Genomic DNA, 14,062 nt, shown 5'->3' on the forward strand with positions numbered 1-14,062 from the left:
TTAGCATGTGTTAAGCTAAATTAAAATAATAATAATAATAATAATAAAAATCAATCAGTAAATAGATCCCTAAAGATTTCTACTGTAAATAAAGTCTTCTAAAAGTTCAACATAATTTCTTGATTTATTATTATTTATTTATTTTTAAATAAAAACTGTAGGGAGTTACTATTTTTATAAAGTGCAAATTTTAATAAATCCATAAATAAAGTTCCCTGCATCTTACTAAGTGACAAATGCATGTGAATGTATAGCTAATTTTTTTTTTTTTTTTGTTAGGGTTTGTAAAACATTTCAAAAGATCTTTGTCGTGAAAAATTTTCTGAATATGTTCCAAATCCGTTTATGACAAGTAAAAAGTTACAATTCCCGATAAAAACTCAAAATTCGCTGCATTTGCAAGTATTCACCGCTCAGTGAGATACCAGCTTTATCGGCCTTCAGATTCAAAGAATGGCCGATGCCGATATTTTGCTAAATGTCAAATATCGGCACCGATAATCAGCCTGGCCGATAATCGGTCCATCCCTAGCACACACCTCACGGCTGTGAACGAAATCCGTGTTTGAAAACCCAGAAAACGCAGATCGACTTGTGGTGCTGAGATGGGAACTTCTGGCTCAATAAAACTCATCACCGCCATGCCACCGTGTTGATTAAAACAATTCGGTCGTAGATGGCACCAAGTCATCAGATTGTGTTCGCACGCTTTCCACAAAGCCACGAGAATTCCTCCCATCGGATGTGATTGATGGGCGTAATCGCCAAGGCGCCGTTATCGTCTCACTCGTCCCCGTCTCCCCTCCGTTGTTAAGCGTCGCTGGAAATTTGTTCCCTTCACTCGTCGAGCATGTCCAATTAAAGTTTGAGTAGAACGCGCCGATGAGTGGCGGGCGCCTGGGATGGAGCTTCATCTGTCCTTGAGGAAGTCGCATCCTGTCCTGTCCTGTGTGCTCATCACGTCAGCTCCGTGAGGTGGCCTGCTAACTGAACCCTGGCTCGGCTTAGCCTGGCCCAGGAGCTGTTTGTGTTGCGCACGGATTCCCGAGCTACGTTGGTACCACTTTGACGGATGAGGACGGAACAGATGGAGACTCGTCTTCCGCATCTGTTTTCAGACCTTTTGACTCGTTTTTCCTATACGGTAAATAACTGCCGTTGGGAGGAAACTCCACGTTGTACAAAACATAGTTTGCTAATCTATAAAGTCAGTTTCACCTCAGTGGAATACATCAAGTGGATTTGTGTTTTTTTTTTTTTTTTTTTTTTTCAAGGCTCAAAGCAGGATCACAGTTGTGTGTCATCTAAGCTGATCTTTAGAAGTCTGTACCAGTTGTCTGTCCAGTCACCAAATTCTGGCCTCCGATTGTCCAGTCTGGTGTGAGGCGAAAATGTGCCAAAATCTCCCACACTCGGAAAATCTTTCGAATGGTTCCGAGTCTGTTTGGGTTCTTCGGCGATAATCTTGGCATGGCTTCCCTCTTTTCATTTTTGTGAAACAACACCTGGCTCCCAAATATTAGCCTTGTTACGCGTTAGTCTTGTTGCTAGGCAACCTCATGGTCTTATTTCATCATACCTCCTGCCTTGCTATATAGACTAATATGGTGGCTGGACGAGGGGTTTTGGCTTTGTGGGTGGCAAAAGTGATTTTGTTTGTGTAAAATGTTGAACAGGAAAATACATCAAGAAAACTCAGAGCTGCATCTGTTTTTCCTTTTTTTTTTCTTTTTTTTTTCTGTGTGTGCAGTCTGGGACATTTTTAAACTCTATCGAGACTCATTACAAAAGTGATAAACAGATGACTTCACTGTTCCGCTTCCTGATTTAAACAAATGTAAACAACTGCAACCGCTTCCCTGCTTCTTTTTTGAAATCTTTTCCCTTCCTCCGTCAAATGCTATGTTGGAAATTCAGTTCACGGAGCGAGCAAATACGGTTTTGGCCGGGGTAAAAACGGGGCACAAGGTGACATTTCCAACACAAATAGATGATCATTCCCTTGTTAGCACAGCCCTGCTTGTCAGGGCATGGGACCAGCGTTTCACTGCCAGTTTGCGCTTGTCTACGGAGGCTTGACCTCCACTGGCCAGATGGAGGCAACGTCGCACTCACATACAAATGCCGTTTCTGTAGGCATGACAAGCGTCTGTTGGCTTTCTAATTTACAAGTTTAATATTGATGTTGTCTTTTTTTTTTTTTTGTGGCTCTCGTTTCGTTTCAGATGTAGCGGCCCTGCAAAAAGGGAGACTGACACCATGGATACGTTTGTCGACTCAGCCTGGTATTACTTTCGTTACGTCGACCCTCATAACACAGACAGGTATGGACGGTCTTCTCCTGTGACTTGGCAGGATTGTTTTATTACAAATTAGTTATTTTACTGTCAGTAAGTGATTTTCACATCCATGTTAACATTTTTCTGCAGATGCAAATTTTCACAGGGATTATTGCACACACTTGACACATGCATTTAGCCCAATATTATCACAAATACAAATGTCAAAAGCCAACCAAACATTCTTTAAATATAGCCAAATGTTGCATTAAAAATTGGAGGCCAGTCACAGAACAAGTTTACTTTGATTTTGTCTGTACTTCCACCCAATTGTTATTCAAACTCATAATACTTGGGAACACATTTTTTTATTAATAATTTTTGGGTGCAGAATCCAAAACAGATTTCATTTTTTTTTTTTCTCTATCACGTTACATTTTTGAGCTATAGGATCCCCATTTTCTTCAAAAAAAAAAAATCAAATAAATGTGTAAATATGTCAAATAAAACACACAAGATGGAGTAGTTACAATCTTTAAAAACTTTACTATGCAAGCAATCTGTTTACAGATATTGATAGAACTGACCTATAGTGAGCTGCACACTTGAAACTGCACAAACAAGTTACTACGCCGCTGTGGATAAGGCCAATCATAAACAGCTAATCAGTGGAATTTTGCTCATCCGGAAAAGTGGAGGAAAAAAACTTACTGTGCTTAAAAAAAAAGAAAAGAACTGACTAAAAGTTTGAAATCAGACTGCCAATTTTTAATCAGTGTTACTCAACAGATTTTTTTTCCCCAGATTGTTCTCCAATATAGTTTGAGCAAAACTTATAAAACACCAGTAGGTGACAACTTTCAGATGTTTTTAAATTACTACAATTTAGACAACAGTTTTTATTTTATTTATTTTTTTCAACTGAACAGGTATAATAAACTCTATGTGCCCTGTAGATGTTTCAAAGTGTAATAATTATGAATGTGGAAATGTTACCTCATATGACTTGTGCAGTTTATAAAGTTTTTTTTTGATAGATTAAATGTTTCCGCATTTCTTGTGGGGGAAAAAAAGTGACACAAGTTTCCCACAATGCATTGTTATGTTTCACCATTTTGGAAACAATAATGTGATTCAATGTATACTTCAATAAATACGATGATAGAGCTCTTTGAGTGTATTTAATAAAACTGTGCGGATCCACCTAAAATAATGATACGCATATGGAAGCGAATCCTTACTCACGATTGTCTAACATCACCCACTCTCCCACTTAGCTATTTCAAGCATGCATATTATAGCCTGTGTGGATATTCCGCCACCCACTTGCACACACACACACATCCGTGCTAAACACACTCAACACACATAAGCGCACACGCATCCATACAAAGTTGAACTCTCTGCCCATCGGGATTACGGAGCCCTGGTTGTCACTTGCTGGGATGTCGGTGATGCCCTAAGCTTAACAAAACACTTTTTTTTTTTTTTTTTCTTCCCCTTAGCTTCTTAGCCAAGCCGGAAAGCCGTTTTAAAAGGAGTTTGCGGGGGACTTCCCATCCCGTCACTTTTTTTTTTTTTTTTTTTTTAGCAGGACAGATTACGGCACAACAGAAAAAGCAATTACACTATTTGTGTATTTCAGTCGGCCTGCTGAGTCGTCCGTGCACGGAAGTGATGAAAAGTAGGACAGGAGACGGGAGGAAATAAAAAAATGTGCGTTGTGATGCGTTGGCCTGATGCCAACTCACGGGCCAAATTATTTTCAGCCCTTGCGAGTTCATAACTTTATCGCATGGTTCAATTATCACCAGACACCAGTCGTGACAGAGGGAGAGAAGGCGGAGGGGTGTGGAGGACGCTAATTACCGCAGCCGCGTGTGACACATGCTGCAGATCGAGCTCTGCTGACCATCAGGACGTAAAGATATTTTCTCCATAATTCCTTTTTTTGCGAATAATTTGGGTGTTGGAAGAGTCATCGAAGCTGGGACGAAAAACACACCACATCATTTGGATTCTGCGCACCCAGTAAAATATTGATAAATCGTACCTCGTTTGTGAGTTTCATTGTGAATTTTTGTATTTCACTAATAAGATAAGTGTGAGTTAGTCATACACGTGACATAAGATATATACATACCTAACATGTTGCTCACTTCTCCCAGGTTTTGTAACACCCACAACAATAATAAGTCTGTTTGATTGGTTACTATTTGTCAACTGTGGGCACGTGAAGCCCTTTGAGACTTTTGTGTGATTAACTCATTCACTCGCCGCCATTTTCACATTTCGCAATCCCGGCTGTTTTACTGGATTTTGACTGATTTTGCAAGGCCCACAAAATGTTGTGTTCTATTGCTATAAAAGCATGGAACCCATCAAAAGAAAGATTAAAGTCTCTTCTTTCATCAGGAAAAAAAAGTATGTTTCTATCTGTTTCCGTTTTGCAGCAATTAGCATTAGAAGAGAGCAAAGTTTCATCAGTTTTCACAAATCTATTTAAAATTGTGAGTAAATTAGCTTTTTTTTCTACATGGCCCTGGTTGATCTCCTTTGCTCTGCTGCCACCTGCTGGCCGTTTGTGTCATAACTACCATTTCTGCAACTGTTCTTTGCAGTTGAGGCTGCATCAAAGCCTTCTGTATGCTCTAGCATAAAATAAAAAAAACAAAAAAAACGTATAAATGCGTCTTTGGGACACTTAGTACATTAAAAAAACGTATTTATACGTTATTGGGAGCAAATGAGTTAAGGGCTATATAAATAAACTTGACTTGATTTTGCTTTTGTGCTTCTCTAAATCTTATCTTAAGGCCTTTTGAGCGCCACCTAGTGGACCACTGGATGCCTGTGGACGTGTACATCGGAGGAAAAGAGCACGCCGTCATGCATTTGTACTACGCACGCTTCCTCTGTCACTTCTGCAAGGACCAGGGGCTCGTGGCGCACAGGTCAGCTGTCTTCTTCAATGTCAGCTCTGTTAGTGTGCACAAAATGTGTACACGAATGTGCCATCCGTTTATTTATTTATTTTACAGGGAGCCTTTCAGAAAGCTGCTCGTCCAGGGTCTGATCAAAGGCCAGACTTTCCGACGAGCAGGCAGCGGCCACTATCTAAAGAGAGAGGAGATCGACTTCACAGGTGCAATGTAGACGAAATCTTGACACGTCGAGAAAAGTGACTTCAATGTGATTTTGTTGGATAAAGCTGCTTAAAAATGACGGATAGTAGCTGAAAAGCAGCAAGGATGCAGTAATTGCTGTATTTTTTTCCTCTTTAGTCCTTGTTCATTGCTTGAATGCTTTCAAAAGTCCAAGGATAGAATCAGACGAGAGTGCCTTGCAGAGAAGGAAGGTCTTGCATGTCAGCAGATCTGCTTGGAGAGAATTTAGTCACTTTCATTACTGAGTGTCAAGCATTCACACAAATGTCTTTGCTCCTACTTCTTTAATTAATGTATTAGTTGGTGACTTATTTAAATTGTTTGTTTGTATTGTAATCTATTTATTTTGTTGACTAAGAGAGACCGGGGCTAGTTGTATCACGGATAAGTTGTCACGTTGCAATTTTCTTCTCCACCAGAGGGCGCAACACAAAAGTGGAATACTAGTTTACTTTGTATAATGTGTAATTCTGAGAAGAGAATATCACATTTTGAGATGAGATGAATGCCCATTATCTGTTTTGCGCAACCGAAAATCAATTTTTTCACCTTCATATATTTTGAAACAGGCGTCGTACGGTTTACAAATTCTACCAATAAATCATGTGGACTCGTTAGAGGAGAGATTCGGCCATCTTGTCATGCCTCAGTCACTGCTGTGTTTTAAGCTAACTTTAAACTAGAGCAAGTGTTAGCCAACATGATCGTTTGGGGGAACTTGTCTCAGTCATTTTGGGGTTTGTTGTCACATATGCAAAGAATGGGCCAATAAAAATTGCGCCTCTGACAACTCATGATGAACTATCCATCCATAAACCGAAATGCTTTATTATTATTTTTTCATTCAATGTAATCTCAAATTTCCATTTTAAGGGAGACAAAACAGGAGTTTGAGGCTGAGAGCTATGACCTACATGCCAGCTCTTCCTCAGGACTTTCATCTATTTCATAATATTTCATGTTAGTTTGCTCAATGACTATCGTACATTTTCAAGATCAATAAACAATTTCTCTAGCTGTAAAAATACAAATAAAAAACAGGAGAAAAAGGATAATTTTGTCCTTGTTTTATTGGTTGCAAAATCCAGTGGGACATCTTACCCCATATAGTGTGACAACTTACACATTGGTGGGGTAACATGTCACACGTTCACGATCTCTATTTGATGGCTTATAACTCTGCACTGACACAAAGTATGAAAATGAGCATAAAAAATATATCGAAGACGTCGGTCTTTCATCTGGTATACATTTTGCTTATATATATGATGTATTGATTCCAAGAAATATCTAAAAAGTGATCCAGTCAATTTTCCGTGAATGAAACCAGGTTTGTCAGAGAATTGAAATGGCTCATCTCAATGTGATAAAGTAGTTGAAGGTTAATAGGCACCAGTGGAGAAATAGCCACGTTGCCACTGACCTTTTACTCTTCCTGCCTCTGTTAGGAAAAGAGCCGGTGGCATTAGGAGGCGGACATGTGGAGGTGACATGGGAGAAAATGAGCAAATCGAAACACAATGGTGTGGACCCCCAGGAGGTGGTGCAGCAGTACGGCGTGGACACGGTGCGACTCTACATCCTTTATGCCGCCCCGCCGGAACAGGACATCCTCTGGAATCTTAAACGTGAGACGACGATGATGATGTTTGTTTCCAGACAAATCAATGTAATCCTGACTTGAAATGTAACCCCCCCTGCCCCCCTTCCCAGAGGATGCTCTTCCCGGGGTCTTGCGCTGGCAGTGCCGACTGTGGCAGCTCGTGAGCAAGCTGCGAGGCGCTCGGCAACTCGCCGACGTCCCGAAGCCCTCCCTGCTGAAAAAGAAAGAGCTGGCGCAGACCAAGAAGATCTGGGGGAACAAGAACTATGCAATCCAAGAGGTAGTAAGAGTCGTCACCAGTAGGGGTCAGTAGCTAGCCTGATTTCAAAGCGTCAGCGTTCACGTCGAACCCAACTTTGCCAAGAGAAACGATCCACCCACTGCTTCTCTCACCTTTGCATGTTTCGACCACTTTTGAGTCCGCCGCAAGATGAGTTATCATGCTATAACGAGATTAATATGCCAATCGTTACATGCCAGTGCTGTCTGATGCTCCGTTCTGAACTGAAACCCCCCCGGAGCAGAGGGGAGGACTGGCTCGAAATTGATTTAAAACCTACTCAGTAGCTCCCACACTTTATAAATAGCTGTCCATTCCTGCCAGGTTGGATTTTCTTTCTCCGCCCCTTCAAGGCTGCAGCTTTTATAGGACATCAGGCCTGTTAGCCTTTAAACGCTGAAAGCCAAGACTGTGCTTTGATTCACCCCTCGGAATTAAAAAAAAGAAAAAAGAAAAAAATCCTCTTCCTCCCTAAGACCCTTCCCCAAAGGGGTTCCCCCCCCCCCCCCCCCAGTGGGCTAAGCTGGGAAATATTGACCTACTGAGTAGGGGTGTTAAAAAAAATTGATTCGGCGATATATCGCGATACTACATTGCGCGATTCTCGAATCGCTAAAAAAAAAAAAAAAAGATTATTATTTTTTTTTTTTTTAAGAGCTCAGAATTGTTCCGTCGGTAGTCTTACCGATTCAACGTCTTATCATCATTGCCTTTTTTTTTTGTGTGTGTGTGAATCGATTTTTAAACTTCCATTTTTAATGGAAAAATAGTCAACAAAACGTCTGACTTCGGGTTCGGATTCACACCTTGAGCATGGAAGAATGTTATATGAACGGAACATTAAGCCTTAATATTTTATTTTAATGCTGTTCAAACATGAAACAGATTACAACCTCTATAAGACTGAAATTTCAGATCAATAAATCATACATTTTCATATCAATCTTACACTCTACAAGCTTACTGATTAGTATTTTCTAAATTTGAATGAAAAAAAATAAATTCGTATCGGGATTAATCGGTATCGAATCGAATCGTGACCTGTGAATCGTGATACGAATCGAATCGTCAGGTACTCGACAATTCACACCCCTACTACTGAGTATCTTCAGGTGGCGATAACACGCCCTTCGGCCATGTTGTTTTCTCTTCAGTTGGCAGCACGAATCCCCAGTCAAGTGAATGACTGATGAAGGGACTAATTTAAAACAGGAACACAACACAACACCGCTGACTATAAACGTTTGACAAACTGACCGTTCATCTGTTTTTTGTTTTTTGTATTCTAGGTCACATCCTACTTGACGAAAGACTTCTTGTTCAATGCGGCCATTTCTCGCCTCATGGGACTTACCAATACATTGAGTGTGAGTGAACACTGAACTCTTGTGAGTCGAGTGAGCATCAGCCGAACTGCCGTTCCGCGCGCGTCTGTGTCCAGAGTGCAACGATGGCGGTGGTGCAGCACAGTGTGGAGTTTGAGGAGGCGCTCGCCACACTGATTACGATGACGGCACCCCTGGCGCCTCACCTGGCCTCTGAACTTTGGGCAGGTGGGTTCATGTCAACCACAATTGGGATACTTCATTTCATTTGTTTGGTTGAATGTAAATAGCGAGCAATGGCACTAATGGAGCTTTTTTTTTTTTTTACAATCATGCAAGCTTATCATTTCAATTGTTATGTGCTGAGGTTGGATCCCAAAGTGCAGACACAAATAAGATTTTAAATCTTTATTCACATCGAGAGGCGTGGAATAATCTTGACGAGACGAGAAACAACGAGAGTTGCACAGAGGAACATTTAGAATTTTCAGTCCAAACTTAGACTTAGACTTTATTGATCCCTCCCTTTACATGTCCAGCAGCAAATAAGAACAGATAATAAAATAAAAAATAATTCAATCAATCAATAAATAAGGTTATTACACCATAGATTGAATTAATAATGATAAAAAAAAATACATCAATAAATAAGGTTATTACACCAGAGATTGAATTAATAATAATAACAACAATCATAAAAAAAAAAAAATTTAATCAATCAATAAATACGGCTGTTACACCGGAGATTGAATTCAATAATTTAAAGTACAGTAAAGTACATTTGATTTTTTGAGAATCTAAAACTATTTTATACATTCACAGCAAAAATTGGAGTGTTAGAATTTATTGGGTTTTATGACATTTTTGATAGATTTACATGCAAATGTTATCGCATTTTCAGTAAATGATCTTGATTGGGCCTTTTTCAGGAAGTATTTTCTCCTGCCATAGCACAACGATGGCGTTGGCACATCATGCAGAAATAGGAAGTGTGGACACGCCCCCTTCATTAATACCCCAGAATGATGTAACCAAGTGTCGTGAAATATTTGATTCTGTGGTGGCGTTCCCCTAAAATACGGCGTGTCCTTCTCATGGGAAATCATGCTGCGATCGTTTGGCCCAGCGTGGAACACAAAAAGTCGGAAGGAAGGCCGAGCGTCGTCTTTGGTTCCCCACGTGGTCGCTTCCTTCTCCCGATCGAGGACGACATCCTATCATTGTGCACAACACCGCATTGCTGCACACAACATTTTCTTCAGGACACTTTGATAGAAGGTGCGCGTAACGCGTTCACCACCTTTTGTGATTGACAAAACAGAAATCTCACGTGACGTCTGATGTTTTTGCTTTCACTCTCGCTTGCGCTGCGGAGGAAGTTCACATCCTTCCTTTCTGCGACGTATTCAATCTGGTCAAGGTTCTTTCAAAGAAAGTTAACACAAATGTGATTTCATAGTGACGACTGTGTTATTGTTCCATCGTGTTCAGGTGTTTGTCAGGTGAACAACCCCATCAGCGGGATTCTCCGGCGCGGCGGCAACGTCCTGTCGCAGTCGTGGCCGACTGTGGATCCCGACTACCTGGAGACGCCTGATTTTGTGGATGTTTCCGTGCGGGTAGGATCACACACACAAACATTCATTTGGCTTGTTTGGACGACGGTGCATTAGTATAAAAACGTGCAAATTTGCCACTTTATAAAGTCACAAATTTGTGAGAGAAAAAAATCTCAGAAACATACGACAGATAAACGTGGTGAAGCTATAGTCGAACGTGAGGATTCATTGGTGATGAATGGACCACTGTTTATAAAATGAAAAGGCAGGATGGGGACGTATTTATTCATTTCAACTTTACTCGTCATACGCAGCAAGCAAGAGCGACCAACACTTCCTCATCCCCGATCAGCTGACTAACACTAACCAATCAGAAGCTAGCATAACTTTCGCTAAATGCAAGTAAGTGTATGACGGAGAGCAGCAGATGCGACGCATCAATTTAGGTACTTATACAAAAAAACAAAACATGTATGAATGTGTAAATAATAATTACGTAAACATAAATGTACAAGTAAAAATATATTCCAATAAATTAGCTTAAATGCTGGAGCCTCAGGGGCCGGACCTTTGCAAAGCGAGGCATGTTTGAAAACGTGAACGCTTAACATCAGATGGTGAATCTCTGCTAAAGTAATTACTATCTCCTTATTTATTTTCTCGCAAATCTGCCACTTTATAAAATCGCAAATTTGCGAGTTTTTTTTTTCTCACAAATGTGCCATTTTATAAAGTCGCAAATTTGAGTTCTTTTTTTCTGTGAATATTTACCCGAAAAAATCAAATAAAATACAAATTCTACGTGGCCCTAATACGCCGTCGTATGTTTGCATTGGCCCAGACATTTTTTTGTTTGTTTCATTGAGAGCCAAACATTTGTTCTTTTGTTGACATACATCGCTGATGTCGCACTGCGCATGCATTTGTCCTCTAATCCAACCATCAATTCAACTTTAGAAACTCAAATCAGCATCCATGAATACATCCACGCTCTGTAATTTTGCAACGGGCCTATGATTAGCTGGTGCATGTGCATGTCTGCATGTCAAGTCTACTTGGAACTCAATAGACAACTTGGTCAATGAGTACGAAGCCTGTTTTATACAGCTGTTTTTGGCAGCCATTTTGACCCCCCCCCTTTTTTTTTTTTTTTTTGCACGTTGTGTTTGATTGCTTTGAACGGCATATCCTGCAAATGTGTCCACTGTGGGACCCAAAAGATTATTTCAAATAATCAAAGAATATCGCGGAAAATAAATGACATGGATTAGCCGTTTCCCGTGCTAACACTTAACAACACAAACACAAGCGCCGAGACGCTCGCATTTTGATTTAGGCTTACATAAATGTCACCATTTTGAAAGTTGATGTCATTTGTGTAGTCTCTTGATAAATTAATAATCTCTCTCACATAAACACAAATGTGAATGTGAAATACACACAGTCACCTGCTGGTGGCGCTATGAGATATTTGAGATGAGTGAAGTTTGGGGTGTGAATTGCCGAGTACCTGACGATTCGATCTGTATCACGATTCATAGGTCACGATTCGATTCGATACCGATTAATCCCGATATGAATTTACAAGTCGATTGCTGCGATTTTTTTTTTTTTTTACTCAAATTTAGAAAATACACTGTAAGATTTGTATGAAAATGTATTATTTATTGATCTGAAACTGCAGTCTCATAACTGTAAGCTACTGTATTTAACAAACAGGTTGTAACATTTTTCATGTTTGAACAGCGTTGAAATCAAATATTAAGGCTTAATGTTCCATTAATATAACATTCTTCCATGTTTTTAAGGTGTGAAAGTTAGACGTTTTATTGAATATTTTTCCATCAAAAATGGATGTTTAAAAAATCTATTTGAGAATTGTGTGCTGTTGTATCGCGATATATTGCCGAATCGATTTTTTTATAATAATATAAGCCAACTTCCAGCTATTTTACTTGAAAACAATATGTTTTTCGTGTCTATATTACGGTTGTTGACTTCAAATTTACCTCCCCGTGTGCTTCTCTGTGCAGTAAATATATTTGAACTCAGTGCTGGCTGGTGGTGATTTGAAGTGTTCTTTTGTGGGCTTCCTCATCCGCCGCTCGTGTCCACCGTCCTCTAATCACATAGTTTGGGACGCCATCCATCCCGAAGTGGCCTCCAAGACGCACGCACGCAATAAGCGAATGCTTCCGAAGACGGCAACACAACAGAGGAAATCTTGCAATTGTTTACACTTGCTTCCAAACGCTCAACGCGCTTCCTCGAACTCCCGCTAACTATCGGTTGCGAGTGTGCACTGCATGTGGAAAGACAAAACTTTCATTTGTGTGCCAAAGAACGAGCTTCGTGTTGTGTTGGCTTTGATTTGCGTCTCGATTGTCACCCGCAGATTAACAACGAAGTCTGCGGGACGGTGACGGTGCCTACGGCGCTGTCCAAAGATTTGGATCAGGTGCAGAAGCTGGTGATTGAGAGCCCCCTCGGGAAGACGCTTCTCCGAGAGATGCCCGTCAAGAGAGTCATCCTCTCACCCCGGACGGCCCTCATCAATTACCTGGTCGAGGAATGACCTTTGACCTCGTGGTGGTGAAGAAAAAAAAAAAAAAAAAGGACTGTTATACACTGAAAAGTAATAAGCGGAAAAATATTAATATTGTGGTCATCTCCATTTTTTTTCAGATGAATGACAATCATGGTTTGCATCAGCAAATGATGAATTTAACATTTAAATGTAAAAAAATATGTGCTTCAATAACATAATGAGCTCTGATGTAAACAGACTTACTTTTGGTGCCTAAAGTCGACTTGCATCCCATTCGACCACCATTTTGAAGCGCAAGTCTGTGTAAATATTTCGAAACGTTAAAAGTGCATGTAGAGCGTAAGCATCGTAGAACTCGAGGGCCAAGAGTGGTCAGCTCAAGCAAATCATCTGCAACGAACTACATCATGTTTTCTGATCACATTTTTACCATAATTGCAAATTATCGTCACTTTTTAGAATATTGCGATACTGCAAGCATTTTTAAAAAAATAATAAATACAATAGTTGAACAAAGTATTTTTTCCTTGACTAGTGATTTAAAACAAGTTGTTTTTTTTTTTTTTCATTATTAAATAAATATGTAGTAATATGATGATGAGCCTCTGACGGTAACCATAACTATAATATGGCCTGTGACAAAAATGAATTTACCATTTCAGAATACAGCAATACCATAATTTACTATACTTTTCTGGTCCTAATACCTAAAATATTTTCACATACTTTGCAGCGAATCAGGTTGTTTCTCACTCTTGATGAAAATTCCGTATCAGCATATCATCAGACTATTATTATTCAAAAGTACAGCGTGTTTATTTTATTTTTATTTTTTGAGTGGTTTGTTTTACTTCTTCGGTTACATCGACATGTATTTTTATTTTTATTTTAACCAATTGCCAATGCTGTCAAAATATAAGAATGAATCATGGGTCACTTTGCAACTAAATATGTCAAATATGTTTTATTGGATGCTTTATTATTTTTATTAAAATCATGAAAAGTAGAAAATGGCTCTCTATTGATCTATTGATTTTCAAGCCCTCTTGACTTTCCCACAAGAACCCGAATACGAAACTCAAGATTTTTGTAGAGAAACATCTTGTTTTTATGAAGGAAGTCAGAAGCAATTGGAAACGTGCGGACAGGAGCTGAAACTGATCCGGTGAACTTTTTTTCCCATATTCCCGATCAGCGCTATCTGTTAGCATCACGTGACCGGAAAAGCAGACCGGGAGAGAGAATAACAGGAAGAGACAGCAGGAGGAAGCACAGCGTCAACGCGGCGTTGCGTTCTTTTT

General features: G+C 39.8%; 1 protein-coding gene across 1 annotated transcript in view; it reads left to right on the plus strand.

The window, feature by feature from the left end:
* Positions 1–13,774, plus strand: part of lars2 (leucyl-tRNA synthetase 2, mitochondrial) — a 42,004-nt gene extending 28,230 nt beyond the window's left edge. Inside the window, exons 13-21 of the mRNA XM_077527740.1 lie at positions 2,226–2,324; positions 5,096–5,233; positions 5,321–5,424; positions 6,895–7,074; positions 7,160–7,329; positions 8,619–8,696; positions 8,771–8,882; positions 10,146–10,273; positions 12,609–13,774. Of these exons, the coding sequence (XP_077383866.1) occupies positions 2,226–2,324; positions 5,096–5,233; positions 5,321–5,424; positions 6,895–7,074; positions 7,160–7,329; positions 8,619–8,696; positions 8,771–8,882; positions 10,146–10,273; positions 12,609–12,788 (1,189 nt within the window). The 3' untranslated portion in view covers positions 12,789–13,774. The remainder of the gene's footprint in view (positions 1–2,225; positions 2,325–5,095; positions 5,234–5,320; positions 5,425–6,894; positions 7,075–7,159; positions 7,330–8,618; positions 8,697–8,770; positions 8,883–10,145; positions 10,274–12,608) is intronic.
* Positions 13,775–14,062: the final 288 nt, after the last annotated feature.

The sequence above is a fragment of the Festucalex cinctus genome, chromosome 7 (genome assembly GCF_051991245.1).
Source record: "Festucalex cinctus isolate MCC-2025b chromosome 7, RoL_Fcin_1.0, whole genome shotgun sequence".
NCBI classification, from domain to species: Eukaryota; Metazoa; Chordata; class Actinopteri; order Syngnathiformes; family Syngnathidae; genus Festucalex; species Festucalex cinctus.